The 18,263-nt window shown below is 39.8% G+C and overlaps 1 protein-coding gene across 1 annotated transcript; it reads right to left on the bottom strand.

Annotated features, from left to right (window-relative positions):
• Positions 1-3,193: 3,193 nt before the first annotated feature.
• Positions 3,194-17,722, bottom strand: LOC140071102 (alcohol dehydrogenase 1). Its single transcript, XM_072118403.1, has 9 exons — positions 17,624-17,722; positions 12,674-12,775; positions 11,392-11,530; positions 10,123-10,210; positions 9,324-9,543; positions 6,501-6,761; positions 6,002-6,137; positions 4,828-4,966; positions 3,194-3,634 (listed from the first exon to the last, which is right to left on the bottom strand). Exons 1-9 carry the CDS (start codon positions 17,639-17,641, stop codon positions 3,610-3,612), a joined length of 1,128 nt encoding a protein of 375 aa, XP_071974504.1. The 5' UTR covers positions 17,642-17,722; the 3' UTR covers positions 3,194-3,609.
• Positions 17,723-18,263: the final 541 nt, after the last annotated feature.

Raw genomic sequence — 18,263 nt, 5'->3', positions numbered from 1 at the left:
CCTTTTCCTACTTTGAAGCAACAAGTGGCCTCATTCACAGCTGAGATGGCTACACACACAGCTGCCATCTCTGTCTCAGCTCCAAGTCGTCCGTGTGATGCCATCCTCTGTGTCTCTCTTCTCACATTCCATCCACATGGCCAATGACAGGTGGAGGTAGGCAGATATACTATTATTATTTATTATTAGGAAGGAGCAGGATACTCTCTTGCAGCAGGTTCCAGAGCTCAGAGATTTAAACAAAGAAGCACGGAGGGTCTGCAAACAATGCAAAGTAGCAAAATGGGAAACTTAGTTAATGGAGGTTTAAGACCTGTCTCTTTCCTCACAAGCTGCCGATAAGTGGAAAGAACAGGAAAATTAAAAAAAACCTACTATTAACAAGGCGGTATCAGTTTCCAGCACTTCAACACAAAACGTATCGCACGGTTTTGGCTGACTGCTGATGGTGAGGAATGCACAAGGAAATCATGATTCAATTCTGGTGAGACAAGCCTAAGCTACTCCCTTTGTTCTTCTCATATGCCATGGCCACTGATAGCCTGCTACTCCTCAAATTGCATTGCTTGCTGTACTCCTGGGCTCCATCTCGAAAGCTATGTAGGAGTTTTGTTTTTGAAAATTCTTGTCTGCTGCCCATCTCGTTATTCCTTGCCAATGGAAAAGTGCCCATTCTGACTCTGTAGTCAGGAGGTGAACCTCTTCCAACTTATAAAGCAACTTGTTTCTGAGGACACTACTCTTAACAAATCTGGCAGACTTCTTTTTTGGTACTCATCTGAACTTCAGTGCTTTCTGGTCTGAGATTCTGGGCATATTGCATAGGTGTTCTTCCTATTCACCCCCTTTTTTCCTCTTTTCGTCTTATGGGAGAAGCTCTCCTGCCTCCCATATTCCTTGTTGAGTGGCCTTTCTAGCCCTATTGATTACTTTATTTCTGCTTGTTTGTGGATTTTGTACATTTGAAGATCAATAAACTATATTTACCATAGAATGGGGGACCTTTGGAAACTGTAACTTTTTATGGAATTAGACAAGCCCTCTAACAATTGAGGGACATAGACTGCCACTGGAGCACTGATAAAGACCACCATTTATAAATGATGCTTTTAAAAAGGTTATCCGAGTTTAGGAAATAACTTAGGGCCGGGCTGGGGCTAAATAAATGTGTACTTACCTCATCCAGCACTGCTAATGTCCCGCGCCACGGTCCGTCTAATCCGTGCCCCTGTTTGTTTACAGGGGCACAGTAGCCACGCACAGGGAGCTTCCGGCCGGCAAGGTGGCCGGCCACTCCCATCTGTCCCTATCTCTCAGCATTGTAGGTTGCTGGGAGATGGTGAAAACCTGTGAACCTGTAAACAAACTGGGGCACAGATGAAACGGTAAGTATGTCAGTTTATTTTTGATACAACAAGTGGGAGGGCATGGGGGGTAGGCTGCATGGGACATTTCAGTAATGGGTAAGGCTGCTGCAGAGCATTTCTTTACTGGCGGGTTCCATGGGACATTTGCATTACTATCAGAAGCTGTGCTGCAGAGTATTTCATTACTGGGGAGGGAGGCTGCATGGGCATTTCATTACTGAGGGGAGGTTACATGAGGTATTTTATTACTGGGGGAGGTTGCTGGGCATTTCATTACTGGGGAGGCTGCATGGTGTATTTCATTACTGGGGAGGCTGCATGGGGCATTTATTTACTGGAGGAGGTTGCTGGGCATTTCATTACAGTTTGTGGTCCAATTTCAGACAACTGAACTTTTACAGAGTTCCGAATCACAAGATCTTGCTATATACGTCAAATATATTGCCACTTATAATTGTGTAATCTGCCATTTATAATTTTATAATTTGTACCATCCATAATTCCTTCTTGTATCAACCAAGTTCCAACCTATTTGTAGTTTGCAAAAACTACAATCTGAGGACAAATCATCTGCAGTCACTGGATATACGTATGTGTGGTATGCATATTTTCAGTGTTTTCTGTAGCTGCACATGATCACTACTGTTGTTTTTGGTGCAAGCAAGTTCATGTGGAGGATGCGGGTAGGTAAGGGAGTCCTGAAGGAGCAGGAGAATATGTTGAGACACTTTAGCAGCCTGTAAAGCCAGATCACAGCCTGGGGTAGATGCATCGCTAGATCTTTTGGCCGTAGCCCCGGATGTCCCCTGGTCAGCAGGTCACTCGTCCCACTGTTCATGCATATCTCTCCACTCTCATCACTATCTGCGTCCTCAGGACATACATAGTGATGAGTACTGTAGTGGTGAACGTAGCCATCAGCACCAAATTACTTGGGCTGTGGGGACATTACTAGGGGCTGTGGGAAAATTACTGGGGCTGTGGGGGACATTACGGGGTGCTGTGGGGATATCACTAGGGCTGTTGGGGACATTACTGAGGGCTATGGGAACATTATTGAGGGTGTAGGGGATATTACTGGGGGCTGTGGGGAAATTACAGTGCGCTGTAGGGGACATTACCGGAGACATTACAGGCAGCTGCAGGGATAATACTTAGTTTAGGTTTTATTAGGTCAGGGGCACTGTTAGGTGGACGTTATTAGAAAGGGCATTATTTAGGGTAGGGGTCACATTGAGGGAGGAAGTAGTGGGGGCCAGAGGTATTGAGTGTGGACGGCATTCTTATTTTTTAGACCAAGTTTGAGGAACATTATTAGGTAGGTGGCACAATGTAAAGTATGTGGCCATTTACTGTGGCAGGGAGGGGGGCAGTAATGGTCAGGTTCATTATAAAAGTGTGTAAACCATGTTGGCTTTTATAACATGTTGTAGTATGTTTCTGTGTGGCTCTATAAGGCTGCGTTTACACGTGATGAGCACCCACAGTTTTGCATTGTTTAAGCACAATGCAAATGCCATGTGTGAAGCCTGATTTTGGGGAAATTTTCACTGTTCACTTATGGGACGCATTTGTGAATCACACAACTATTGAAAGGTTTCCCTCCCTCTGCTCCACATCTCCTTGCAGGAACATACGAGGTGCATCGTGCATCCTAATACCCAACTTGAGTAAAAGCTGAGTGGGGCTTTTCCAGCACAAACATGCTGAAAAACTTGGCTTATATTCTAGGATATACAGCAATTCTTCAGGTCCACGTTAAATAAAGATTCTACATATCTACTAAGAGTGGATGCTGTATCCATTAAAAAATAAGTACAGGCATAAACGTTGCACACAATGATCTTTATTAAGCATGTGAATCTACATGAAATTAAATGACAGGAAAATAATTTGCTCATTATTTTCAGTACTGTTAAGGGTCTATTTTATTATATAGCACACACTTTGGAGACCAATCACTGACATATTCAAAATAAGCTGCCTACATTTAAAGTGAGATCTCATAAAATAATTAATCACAACTATGCAGTACTGAATCTACTGTTCTCTCTAGAAAGACCTTATTCTTGCCTATGTGTACTACATAAGAAAAGATACATTGAAGACACGAATGGACCCACCACATTCTGTAACGTTAGACCTCTCAGTCATATTATACAAGGTAATAAAAGTTTCTTGCACATTACAGTTGGATCATATCAGGGATTTCTTCATCAGATGACAACCAGGATTAGGCTCTTTAAAGAGACAACACTGTACGGATACTGGAAAGAGAATACATTGGTTATAGATTTATATGGAGCATAAATTGCTAATCTACTGTGCATCTATTTTATTTAGTGTAGAAATCAAGACAAGATTAGACAAATCAGTCAGGCCCTGACCAAGCATATTGATAATATTGATGGTCTATCCTGATGAGAGAAATGTGTCTGGAAGAAAAAATCTTTATTTGACACAATGTGCCACAGAATTCTGGTTGCACGTGTATTTATGAAGTGTTTCAGACATTATTGTGTTGTGGCTGCACTAGGCACACCGCGACACACTACTGTGCACCTAAAGGGACATTCTTGTGCGTTCCACATTTTTTCAGAAGTCTGACATAATTGTGGCGCATGCCCAATAAACTAAGTGCACCAGAAAAAACTAGTTCATGCACTTTGATCGCCTGCAGAGTGCTCCAGATCCATGCACCGATCAATATGAATCGGGCGCACTCTGCACAATAGTGATATAAATGTGGGCCCATGTTGTCTTCAGGACCATGTGCTATGCTAATTAATGTCTTCTGTGTATTTATAGTGGTGAGTTTTCCATTTATATTACACAAAACATCAAGTTTTAGATTTCAAATTTTGTCACCAGACCACCATTCTTAGGGGGAATTTACAGCATATGGAATCATACTAGGCTAAAATTATGTAATAGAGTCCCGCAGGTAGTCTAATTTTGTTTTATTTACTTTGGCCATGAATTAGGTGACCTTTAGTACTATAATAGGGCCGTAACAGCTTAAAAATGTATTAGTGAATTAAATTGTACAGATGCTCAGAATAAATGAAAGGGGTTGTGAGAGACTTGAAAAAAAATGTTATGGAGCTGGGAGGGAGCTGCTTAAAAAAATACATTTACTTACCTCTGCAGTCCCATTCTGGTGTCCCCACCGCCGTCTCTCCCGGCCATGCCCTGTTAGTTTACAGGGGCACAGAAGCTGCGCTGAGTTAAGCTTCCGGCTGGCCAAGATGGCTGACCACACTCACCCCCCCTCCTATCCCAGCACTGTATCATGGGCTGATTTTTTTTTCCAGTTCTAGTACAACCTCATTAAACTAAAGAAAAAGCTTTAACTGTTAATGACTTGTTGAAATTCATATTTTAAGCCGTTACTCACTATCTATGGTATGTTATATCACTTGTCCTATATATTTTGCTCTATTATAACAATTTAGTGTACCTTTCTCCTTTGCGCAAAAGTTCAAATCCTTCATTTATCTTCTCAAATGGCATTCTGTGTGTTATCAGATTCTCAAATTCAAACTTCTTATTCAAATAGTCAGACACTATTTTTGGTACATCATCTTTAGCCTTCCAGCCTATACCCAACAAACAGATGGTATTATTCATTAGGCATATTTCCATTTCACTTTATGAATGTGTGAAAGAGATTTTGGTAATAAGCAGTCCATCTACACAAGGGCCCATGAGGTGTTGCCCCTGGTGTGTAATGTATAATTTAAATGTGCATAATGGGGCACATTTACTAAGGCCCTTGAGTCAGTTTTCTGTCGGACTTAGCACATTCTTTTAGGTGCAAACTTCTTGCACAGGTATTTAAGAAGTGTCGGCACCACATTTGTGTCACAAATTAGGGGGGTGTTCCGGTGCTCAGTTTGACCATGCGCCAGATTTAACATGTAAAGTTTGACAGAATTGTGTTGCACGTTCCATTTTAAAGGTGCACCAAAAGATAGTTAGTGCTCTCTGCCGGGGCAGTGCAGGGAGCGCCAGATTCATGAAGAACGTGCGCCACAGATCCTGAATCTTTACACGGGCAAACTACATTAAGTGAAATGTGCTCCAATATTTTTATTTTTGCCTAAAGATGCATATGTATACTTAATATGGATATATACATGGAAGGCCGGCGCCAGTGCCGGGCCCAGAACTGCTGGGAGGTGGTGGTGGTGGGGGGACATATGTGGCTATCCATAAGGAATCCATGAGGTTGAGGGGGGCTGTATATAATAAATCCATAGGGTGTGAGGGGGATTTATATAAAATAAACATGAGGGGGCTGTTTGGTATCATAAGCTAGGGAATATTTTAGGGAACAGGAGATAGTTTTAGTTTCAGATTTTGCCCAGGGGCATACTGAAGCCTGGAGCCGACCCTGTATACATGCATATGTAATGTATATGCACATATTTTACAAATGTGTGCAATGTGTATATACATATCTAATGTCAATGTGTGTACACAATGCGTGGGTATATATGTATATTTATATGTGTTGCAGCCTCATGCCTCATCAGTACCCACCATTGGGAAGTAAACACTTTCTCAAATGGCCCATCCTTTACATACAACATCAGCTAAGAGAATATTATTTCTCATATACTATGCTTTACCTCCAAAGAAAGCTCCAGTCAAAACACGTCCAGTTAGAATTTCCAGTGGGTCAAATGTAATGGTAGCAGATGAAGGAGCTAAACCTACAATAACAGTTTTTCCGCAGCCGAAGTGACTGGATAAAAGGGCAGATGTCTGGGAGGGAAAAAAAAAACACATTAAGAAATATGACTATGGTAACTAAGGTTACTGTGCAGCTGTTATTTAACCCACATTAATTAAAATTACAAACATTCCTAGACTGGTGTAAAGACATTGATAGTTTTTCCCTAAACAGCTAAATAAGAAAACTGGTCGGCCACAGTTACGACTAGGAGGAGCTCAGTATATAGGAATTAATAAGCCTCCTATTGCATTGCATGGAATCCATAAAAGACTCTTGTACTGTGTTCCCCCTTAGTGCTCAGTGTAGAAAAATGCAGCATATCTATTTCAGGAGACGATTATCAGCACAAAGCTACTCCCCACACAAGCCCCATAGCCACTGCATGAACATACCATGACTCCAGTGTTTCCAATAACCTCAAAGGCATAGTCCACTCCGTCATCAGTCATCTCTGCCAAAACCTGATGGATAGGACGGTCATAATCTTTGGGGTTGATACATTCAGTGGCTCCACACTCTTTGGCTTTTTCAAATTTGTCACTGTTCAAATCAACACCGATAATCTTGGAAGCACCAGCTACTTTACATCCAATAATCACAGACAAACCAACTCCTCCCAGACCAAACACTGCACAGGTAGAGCCAGGCTTGACCTGTAATATGTAAAAGATTTAAAACTGCTGCAGTTATAAGTTTTGTACAAACATGTAAATCTATAGTATACAGCACCCAAATCTAAAGCTGGACAATGGTAGTCAGCATAAAGAAACTTGTTTAAAGGGAACCCGTCACCACTATTTTCACAAATACAGCTAGTGACAGGTTCCTATAGAGCTCTAATAACTATTTGACACCCTGCTTGTAGCTAAAAATTATGCCCCTGAGATTCCCATATATTCAACTTTATAGTTTTATCTGGTAACTAAGCATGGCTACATGTAGTCCAGGTGGGCGTGGCCTCCTCGGGCTGAATCCAGCAGCTCCTCCCCATCCCTATCTCTGTATGCTGCTATAATGTCATGTGACCAGGGTGACATCATCGCAGGTCCTATAGCTTTTGTAGCATTAGGAGCTGTACACTAAGCATATATTTCATGAAATCACAGCATATTTTATCACATGAAATCACAGCAGCCTGCATGGAGAGGGGTAGAAGTCCATGGAGGCTGCTGTGATTCTTTTATGTGGTCAGATATGTACATGGGGTATAGTTTTCATATTAAGTAGCTCAAGGACCTTTGATGATGTCACCCTGGTCACATGACATTAGGCCACGCCCCCGTGGACTAGCTCCAAAGCTGCATAGATACCAGGCAAGATTATAACTCTGATTTTATGGGGATCTGAGGGGAACAATTTTTAGCTAAAAGCAGGGTGTCAGATAGTTATTAGAGCTCTATGGGAACCTGACACTACCTGTATTTGTGAAAATAGTGGTGACGGGTTCCCTTTAAAATTGCAGGGCTAGCACACTTAGGGTGAATTCAAGCAAACGTATGACCTCTCCCCTTTCCATTAGGATGTGCGGCACGACTTGTACTTTTTGGGGTGCAAAATTGGGCTGCCGCTTACGAATCTGACACTTTTCCAGTGCATCTAATTTTCCGACTGGTGTTTCCGCACAATATTTGGCTCACAATTAAAGCTAGTCTAAGGAGTTCTATTTCACCTGCATGTGTGGGGAGTGGGGAGACAGTTCTGAACCTTTTTGTTTGTGTGTCAGTTCATTAATCTCTTACGCCACAAACTTACATCCCACTGAAAATTATAGCACACTTCCTGCTCCATCCAGTGCCCAAATTGATAAATACAAAAGTGTCAAAGTTAGGGGGAATCTTTAAACTTTCAATAAAATGTAATCCAAATTGTATAGCCATGAAATTGTGCATTTAACATGTCAACTGAAGTCTTTAGCTTTTCTCTGAGCATTACATTGTCTGACATTGTGGTGAATTAGCTAGAATTTCCCCTTATGGGAAGATTGTCAATGTCATGAGTGTCATAGATATATAACTCTTCCAATAGTCATAGACAGCCATAATTAGTTCTCTAAGATAATTATTGTTGTCTTTCCTCCTTGATTGCCACTGATTGGCTGAATAATCCAGACCTGAAACTGCTAAAATGAGTGCTAACACTAGCTAAAGGTTCTATTTCTGGGGCCACTCCCCACCACCAGTTAACTTTCCGCCACATGTGTCCTCCTATACATAACTGGGACCACCTCAAAGGGCAGTGGTCTAAAAATCTATGCCTAGTTTAATGGGAATAAGGTACATCTTGCCACTGGAAATGTTATTTTATAAGTATCTGCTACATTAAAAAATGGCCAAGTTGAAATCCACCTCACTATTATTAAAGAGGACCTGTCACCAGATTTTCCCCCGCTGATTACAAGTACTCCCAATATCACCTATAATTAGCTTCCAGTGGGGCACTGTGCCTTAATTACAGCCATTTTTCTGATATGCTAATAGTTTTTCTGACTCATCTCTGGCAGCCTGAAAGAGCAGAAGAGTCAGAGATACCAGTGAAGCACTCCCCATTATTCTGACTGACAGCTCTGTGTCTCTATAAACCACTGCCTCCTTGTACTCTCAACCTTTTAAGAATAGAAAACTGTACACCATTTATGTGATTACATGAAAGCACTGCAGCCTCCATGGAGGATGGAGAGGAAGTCCATGGAGGCTGCTGTGACTTTATGTGGTCAGATACATGCATGGGTTCAGTTTGCTATTATTAAGAGGCAAAGGACCGGAGATGATGTCACTCTGGTCACATGACTTGAACTGTGACCAGTAAGAAGGCATAAGGCATGGGGACGAGTAGATGGGAAGGGGCTTGCTGAGCAGGACACGCTCCCTTCTGATGCCAGGTAATATAAGATAAAAGGGGATTTCTGTAGATGTAAGCGAAACAAATTATTTTTTTGTTCAAATTATTTTTTGGTCAATGGTGACAATTTAATGTAGAAAATATTGGGTTGACAAGATATCAAGGATTAGCACCTTCACTATAGCTTGAGGCTAATATTCAGTAAATTAGTAGCACCCAGAGAGCTTTACTAGAGGTCACAGTGAGCACCGAGGTTGTTTGTAATTAGGGATCATGTGTAAGTCAAGTGTCCTTAAGTCAGGTACTGGCTGTATGTGTACCACTTTATACTATAGTCTAATATATAGAATAGTAGAACTTCTGTAACTTAGTTTTACCTTAGCAGTATTGACAGCAGAGCCATATCCAGTGGAGAATCCACAGCCAATGAGGCAGACCTTATCCAGAGGTGCATCTGGGTGTATCTTTGCAACAGCAATTTCATCCACCACTGTGTACTCGGTAAATGTGCTGGTAGTAATAAAGTTGTAAACAGGTTTCCCCTTGCAGGTAAATCTAGAAGTGTTGTCCAATAACACTCCTTTATATTTTCCAAGGCTTGATAGGAAACAGAATGAAATGATTACCTTGTGTATTGTGGTGGTCTCCATTTATACAGTTATGTAATAATTTCTAACAAGAATTGGTATTACATGATTGAGAACTGATTGAGATTGATAAAATCTTATGGTTTTCTTTGGACAAGGACATAATTGGATTCAATGAGGGGTGAGGGGGGGGGGGGAGTATTTATCAGGACATCCTGAAACCCTAAAATAATCACAAATGCTAGTGCATCGCTAGCACTTGCGATTATTTTCCTCTTTCCACCAGGGGGAAATGGTAGGGCATGAGCATGGCTAGAGGGGGAGTGGGTGCGACCAGCAGCAGTGCTCTGTGGACGCTCCTGTCCACCACCAAAGCATTCACTGCAGCCAGTGACTTTTCAAACGTTAGAAGTAGCTGGCTGCACTTATTTCTTATTGATGGGAGTGTCGGCGGGGGTATCATGACATCATGATGATAAATGCCCCCCCCTATATCCTGTTGTATCCATTATTGGTTTTTGCTAAAAAATAGTCCCAGCAGAAAATCTGACTGCTAATTGATATGCTCTTAAAGGAACAGAATACTTACTCATTTTTATAGCAGAGATTACTATCTGGATTTACACAGGATCTGCATTGTCCACATTGGGGCATAAACAACGGGATGACTTTATCTCCTGTAAGACAAATAACATGATAATGAAGATATTATAATGTTTTTAAATTTATATCTGAATTTGTTTTGTATACAAAATGAATTGTACAAGTTTTTGAAAAACTATTTTGATATAGCAAAGAGAACTATTATGTTGAACTTGACATAATCAACAGGCAACATTGTATAGTGCAGAATAATATGGGATGATTGATATATGATTTATTGGAAATATTGCAGTATGATTTCAATCTCTGTCCATTCTGTGTATAGTTGCCATATGACCTGACTAATTTAGTTATTGACAACCTTACCTGTGGAGGGATGTATTCAGAAATAGCTAGCAGTGTAGATTTGTACCGTGTTAGCCATGGAGAGCAGAAGAAGAGTGAAGAAATCAGGCGATACCTTTTTGAGGCTAACTGAGTATATTTGATGGTGAGCTTTCAAAAAATACTAGTTCTCTTCATCAGACATGATGTTATGCATGAAATGCAGGACGGCAATAAACACACTAAAAACCTGTGAGGCATGACAAGAGAGCCCTGGCTCTTATTTGCTTGTGGCCTCCAGGTCAGAGATAGGAGGTCATGAAGCTGGCATGAATGTTAAGACCACTTTGTAAAGTGTTGAATCTCTGCATTAATTTATACTCCCATACTTTCCTTTCCCTCTGTGTCTTAAAATGTCCCATTAAAATAGTCATTTTTAATATCAGATCAATGCTTAATGGGACATTTTAAGACACAGAGGGAAAGGAAAGTATGGGAGTATAAATTAATGCTGAGATTCAACACCTTACAAAGTGGTCTTAACATCCATGTCGGCTTCATGACCTCCTATCTCTAAACTGGAGGCCACAAGCAGATAAGAGCCAGGGCTCTCTTGTCTCTCCTCACAGGTTTTTAGTGTGTTTATTGCTGTCCTGTCATAAATAAGATGTCCCTGTATTTAGCAATCTGTTGTTTTAAAGTTTTTAAAATATCCTTTTAAGATCACTGCCTAGTGTGTATAAAATGCTGTGAATTTTTGGCTTCATGCATTACATCATGTATACAGAAATTGTCATTCATGGAGTAGAAGATTCTGCAGAAACTAAATAATATAATTTCTCAAATAAAATATGCAACATTAGATTGCCTATTTCAGCTAACATTCTTCCTTTTAGCTCCATTTCCATAATCTTTCAATTACATGTCTTACCAGGTTTCAGATCTTTTACTCCTTCACCAACACTCTCTACAATTCCAGCACCTTCATGGCCCAGTATTATGGGAAATTTCACATCCAATGCTCCACTAATAACATGGTCGTCTGAGCGACAAACTCCTGTTGCCACAATCTGTAGGAATACAGAACATATATGTATGGTTTTGAAACAGCACCTTGTCCGGCAAATGCTATATTTTTATATTCATTCCATATATTTTTTATTGTTCTGATCTGTCAGTAGAAATACAAGTTAAATAAAGGAGCACTTGACGTTACAGAATTACAGAATATGAGATTTGAGGCCAAAAAATCTATAATGGTATCTGTTGCAGTTCTGTTCAACTATCTGTCATTTTGCTGGATTAAAAACTGTCAAATGTGTCTTCTTAAAGAATCTGTGATGGAGCCTCTTCATTTTGCCTGCAGTGCAGTTGTGAGTATAACTTATGATACTACATTCAATACATCATGTGGTTGCAATTACAATGCAGCTACATTGTTCAGTATGGTATTTCATAAGAACATCTGTTTATCAGAGAGTGAATTATATAATAGTATCTCTGGGAATTGGCAACAATTCAGGTTATTCATATGAAATTTAGGTCTGCTTTAAAACTGTACAGACTTTTCTGCAACTTCAACTCACTCAAAAAAGGCAATTTCTTATAAGCAGACTATGAGGCATAATTATCATACGCCGGCATATGATTGCCCCCGCGCTGGCGCTGGGACAGTAACACCCCACGCCGGCCCACTCCCGGCTGGCCTCGCATGAAGGTTGCGTAGAGGGCAAAATAATCGCAAGTGCTAGCAATGAGTGTGGCACAGAGGCCCTGATAAATATGCCCCTATGTCTTAGCCCGAGCATAGGTCTACAAATCTAACAACCTTATAGACCATAAATGTGATGATGTGTGTTTGGATCAGCGGATCTTCAGTGGAGCTGGGAAACTACTAACTTAAAGTAAAGTACCAAAAATGTCCTTTGGCTCAAATTGGCCAAAATAACAGTCATTTGTAACTTTTCCAATTGTCGTAATATTGCCTTTATAACATATTCTAGCTGCCAGTGCTGAAAGTACATAAGGCTAAAGCCATGGCCACAGCATGGGAATAATGTTGTAGGTAACATCTTAGTTTGCTGTGGGTGCATAAGAGTTGCCGCCCTTATGTCTGCCATCGACCTTTCAGTCCGCAGACTGGTATATGCGACATTGAATATCTGTTATACCTTAATAGTGATATTTAAACTGTTTTTAAGTATAAATCTCACCTTTATGCGAACTTCATGAGCCTTCGGAGGTGCAACCTCAATCTCTTCAATGGTGAGTGGTTGCTTAGGACCCCAGCATATGGCTGCTTTACATTTAATCACCTAAACAGGATATAAAAATAAATAAGGTTACAACTGTAAAAGTCAAAAACATAATATTTACTCCATTGCTTTATACACTCATGATTCATGAGGCCAAAACAAAGAAATATCTGCCTTGGTTAAGGTATTTGACTACAAGGACAGATTTTCATGAAGATCAATCATCAATCTAGCACATTTACTCACAGCAACATGCACCAAGCATTATTAGTATGGGTACTGAACCATTTTATAAAAGCATTTATCCCAATAAAATTTGAATTTTGGCAACTGAATATTATACAGTACTTATGTATTATTAAAGAAGAATTGGTCCTTAGAAGGTATTAAAATTAGGTTAACACAACCTCAGATCTTCAACTAAAATCAAGCCCCAATGGATATCTTTTTCAGTCTCTGACATTGTTACCATGGAACTTTGGTCCACAATTTTCCACACAGTTGCTTTGAGTTCTACTAGGTCTGTTGGTATCAACATATGCATAGATATTTTAAGTCTCCCTCCACAGCATTTCATTGTCATTGAGGTCTGCACTCTAACTCACCCACAACAACGTTTTGATTCTTTTCTTGTTTAGGCATCATGTTTGCATGTACTTGGAATTATTGTCTTGTTGCATGACCTTATATTGGCCAAGGTTTAGCGGTTGGATAGATGGCCACACATTTGACTGTACAATACTTTGGTGCAGAGCAAAGTTCACGGCCGATTCAAGGGGGCACATTTACTAAACATTATGTGGAGTTTGCCTGTGTAGCGTTCATAGGGGGCCAGATTCATGATTTCTGGTGCCCATTCTTCATGAATCTGGCACTCCCTGCACTGCTCCGACGAAGGGCACCAATTTTTTTGGGGGTGAGAGACACACTTCTGTCGGACTTTGCTTGTTAAATCTGGCGCACATTCTGACTGAGCACCTGTATGCCCATTTCAGCGACAAAATTTTTGTCAGGTAAAGAATAGTGCAGCCGCAACATAAAAGGGTAGTGTGCGGCACATATGTGGCGCCGACACTTTCCTAAATACATGTGAAAGCAGTTTGCATATAAAAGAACATGCAAAGTCAGACAGAAAACTGTAAATGGGCGCCAATGACTGCAAGATTTCATTGTCATGTGGCTGCAAAACATCACTCCTCGCTAATATACTTGTTTTTTGCCCAACATGTCTCTGTGTGTTAGGGTTTAAAAATTATGGGTAGACATCTCCAGTGTCGTCAGATTTTGTGCGTCCATTTTCCAGAATTCTTGTGGTTTGGTGACGGTCACATGCAGCTTTCCCAAGTTAAAGGGGTATTACAAAAATATTGAAGTAAGGGAAACCACAGCACTCACATGGTCTCTCCATTTTCTCCTGAGAAAACTGGTGCACAACCCTTTTCATATTGATGGGGGAGAGCTGCACAAAGGGCACGTGATGTATTGATGTGTCCTCACTGGCCTGTAATCCAAAACCAGTGGGCAGAAAATCTGTAGCAATGCCAGTAGTTGGATGTGGCCATTAAGCTATGATGCTACATGCTTTTGAAAAAAATAAGTATTTATTGATTTTAACCCTTTATTACAAGTCATTCGTCATTTTTTTAAACCTGAATATTTAAAGTGTAACTGTCATTTGAGATTGGTTTTAATATTGTGTCTAGGGGAGAATGTTGTGAACATTTTTCTAATATACGGTACTTTTACTGCTTAGTTTGTAAAGAAACAGGCTGCAATGCTCCCTCATGTGCAGGTATCTATTCAAGCTTGTATATGATATATCTTTGAAGCTGACTATGGGCTTACTTCTAATCTCCCTGCTCAGAGCAGTGAGGATTAATCCCTCACTTTCGGTTTGATTTTTAAAACTAATGCTCACAGCATACTACAGCCAGGCATATTTCAGAAAAGGTTAACACTCACAGCTGTGTAGCAAGCACAAATTCATTATTTTGGTATTTCAGAAATCTTTGGCCCGTGTTCAAACAAATAGTAGAACTGTACTCAGCTTGAATGTAGGAATTCCAGGGCATGATCCATATTAACTACAAGATATTTTATAACAGCTTCTAAAATGTTCCACAATTTTTTTTAACAGAATTTGTACTTAAAGGGTTGTCTAATCCAATCCAGATCCAATCATATTATAAATCCATTCCCATTGAAGTGCCAATTTTTAAAAATCTATTCTCATCTATTCTACACTTGTGTTGTACCGTTACTTTGTTACTTCTCTCAGGAAAGAGATGTGTTTCTACATAAGTCGCCAGTATTGAATTGATAGGGTAAGACTGCAGGGATACATCCCTATCTGCTAGCACATAATTTATACATACATTTCTACATTGTTATTTATGGCTTCCTTCCTTCTAAATTAAACTTTTAAAATTATGTCAATGAGCCTGAGGGGCTGTGGTGGGTGTAGCATAACAGGCTGCTACAATGAGTAGAACATGTCCTGCCCTCCCCCAGCTTTCTCCCCCATCCCTCTGTAATTTAGCAGCAGCAGTAAATGCAGGGGAAGGGGAGACCTGCTCTGCTCATTGTAACAACCAGTGAAGGGCTCTGAAAACACCCACCAGAGACCCTCAGACTCACTCGCATAAATTTTAACATTTATTATAGAAGAAGGGAGGCCATGGATAACAAATATTAGACTCTACCATAGTCAAGGTGCATGAATCTGTGTAAGTGCTCCGGGTTTATCATGATGGATTTTGATGGTAGATTTTCTTTAAATTCTATGATGCATATAAAGCATTTTGGTTAGCAATGATTTGGGAGTCAGTGCAATTTCCTTCACATAATATAGCTTGTTCCTGGTGTAGTGTTTTTCTTGAATTTCCTCTGTCCTAGGCTTCTCTATAGAGCTTTGAAAATGAGAATGAATCGCATGTAAAAAATCACAGTAGATAAAATATGCCACCAGCATTGAATATAAAAAGGCAATAAAGATAATGATAAGCTACATTTAAAACCACTGGTGTTTCTACATGTGCCGTATAAATTGTCACAGAGTAGAGGAGGCCTAAAGGTGACCTTTAAGATACCTAGAATGTCCTTATATATTTACATGCACAATGCCACTATGTAGCTAATGCTTTGCACCTACTTCAGCTTAAGTTCGGATAGGCGCTGTACATAGTACAGCTATAAATAACTTTGTGTGAAGTCAGCAGTGTCTATATGATTTGTCATTTACTATCTGTATAGTTGAATAGTTGTATCCATTACACCAATTCAACATACTATTGTGAGGAAGTTCTTTGCTTTTGGTAGATTTATTTGAACATTGATATAAGAAGTTATTCACAAGTATTTTTCATTGCTAGTATCTCCAATATACCGGTATCCTACAATAATATGAGAACATTTGAATGAAAATACTTTGTATATGTATACTTTGAAATTATTCACAGTGTTGATAACCAACTGACTGCATATTGGGACTTTTAAGCGAACCTGTCTTCAAGAATTACATTTTAGTAGGTGACAGGTGTTTTTTTTAAATGCCCTTGTTAGCATTCTGAATCCTGCCACTACTTTATAAAACTTTATTTCACATTACTTGGCTCCCTTCCAGCAGTGTGTGGTGAGTCCCTGAGGGGAAGGGCAGCTGCACCAACCTGTCTGCCTATGCCCTAGTCTCCTCATACATTTTTTCTCCTCCTCACTCCAGCTCCCTTTGTCTGAGACACAGGAGGACGGGCTGCTGTAGCAAACCCTCTTCCGCTGGGTCTCACCGCATGCCGCTGGTAAGGAACCCGGTAATGTGAAATAGAGTAGTGGCAGTATTCAGAATACTGACAAAGGAATTGTTTAAATCAGCACAGCATAGGCTGTTGGAACATGTCATCAGCTAAAAATTCCTGGTGACAGGTTCACATGAAAGTGACTGCGGGTGATAAACCAATATCTAATATACATATGGGGAGTTACCTACCATATTTATTATGTTTGGATTTTACTGTTCAGGTACTTTTTTAGCAGAGCCTCTTTATGGCAGATCTATGAACTGTGACTATGTTTTTTTTACTCTGCTTACAGGGAAACTGAGGTAGTGTGAGACATACCAGTTGAGTCTCTTTCCTCCCCTCTAACTACAGCTCTGCCTCATCAGATAGGCTTCTGCATATTTCATAGGACTGTCACAAGCTCACCATAGAATCAGTGCATGGAGCTGACAAGTTACTAAACTACCAGTAACACAAAAGCTATAAAGTACCGTAAGTACTTTGAAGGTAAATGCTATATTATTAGATAAGTTTGCCTTATATAATAAACAGCCATAAAACATACTCACATACTAAACACATCCCCACCACACCTACTTTTATTACCAGTGTTATCAAGTGTATGATCTTTCAGACCATATACCCAAGGAATAAATATTTCTGCTTTTAGCTCTAAAGTCAACCCTACAGATCCCACAGATACACCACTGCTTTCTTTAGGTGTACACATTAAGAATAGGCTACAAAATACAACAGACATTACAACAGATAACTGGACGACAACGGGGAAGCATAAAGTTTCACAAAGTTTGCAGACAAGAAGAAACAATGTCCAAGGGCAGCTTTATACTATCAGTTCAATAGAAATGACTATTTTGTACTATGCACTTTCTATCAGTTCAATAGAAATGACTATTTTGTACTATGCACTTGTTGTATTCATCCATAAAACTTTTTTGTAATCCAATTTCTGTTTTGCATATCTGATGAAACTTTGACAAATATGTTAAATAGAGTGGTGAGATTATTGATAATTGCATAATGCACCATGGGACTAGATAGTTGAAGTTCAGCAGTCAGCGCAGTAGGGTAAATATGTAAGTAGAAATGAAGGTGAAGGAGTGAGTTTTCTTACTTGCCCAGCTGTGCTCATGGTTACTTCTTCAGAGGGGTCGTAGGATGTGTAGATGCTTCCTCCTGGTGCACACAGTGCAGAGTGCTGCCTGATACAGGATTAAATATCTTACTGTGTTACCAGCCCATAACCCTCCCAATCCTCTCCCCTCTAGCCTCCTCCTTCTTCATATTGCTATAATACAGCAATGATGACACCACAGTGCATCTTGTCATAAATGTAAATAAAACGTATTTTATTGTTTCTAAATGACACTTTATGTAAAATATTATTTAGCTATTTTACTGATTTTCTAGTGCATCACACAGTATGGTGCATAGTTCAGGTGAACATTTTCATGTCAATATGCTCTCTGTGATTTCCACACTTACAAAAGGGAAGGAAAAAACGGGGTCGAGTAGTGAGACGCGCTACACCCAAAATGTATTTAGTTTTTAGTTTTTATTAGAACTGTGACTACGCGTTTCGACACCGTATTGGCGTCTTCATCAGGTCATACACTGTGGGGTTGCATGATAAAAACAGATAGAAAGAGACATATAAGGTAACATGATTAGTAATTAGTAAAATATAAATATAGTATAATATAATATATCATATATAATAATATAATATAAACATAAATATATATATAACAATA

The sequence above is a fragment of the Engystomops pustulosus genome, chromosome 1 (genome assembly GCF_040894005.1).
Source record: "Engystomops pustulosus chromosome 1, aEngPut4.maternal, whole genome shotgun sequence".
Taxonomy (NCBI): Eukaryota; Metazoa; Chordata; class Amphibia; order Anura; family Leptodactylidae; genus Engystomops; species Engystomops pustulosus.
The sequence above is the reverse complement of the archived record's forward strand: the minus strand, read 5'-3'. Positions and strand labels throughout refer to the sequence as shown.

Excerpts from the sequence above, each read along its gene's own strand:
- LOC140071102 (XM_072118403.1), bottom strand. Across the intron at positions 10,211-11,391 it reads AGTAAAAGATCTGAAACCTG|GAGATAAAGTCATCCCGTTG; the intron begins GTAAGACATGTA and ends TTTGTCTTACAG. Across the intron at positions 6,138-6,500 it reads TTGGAAACACTGGAGTCATG|ACATCTGCCCTTTTATCCAG; the intron begins GTATGTTCATGC and ends TTTCCCTCCCAG.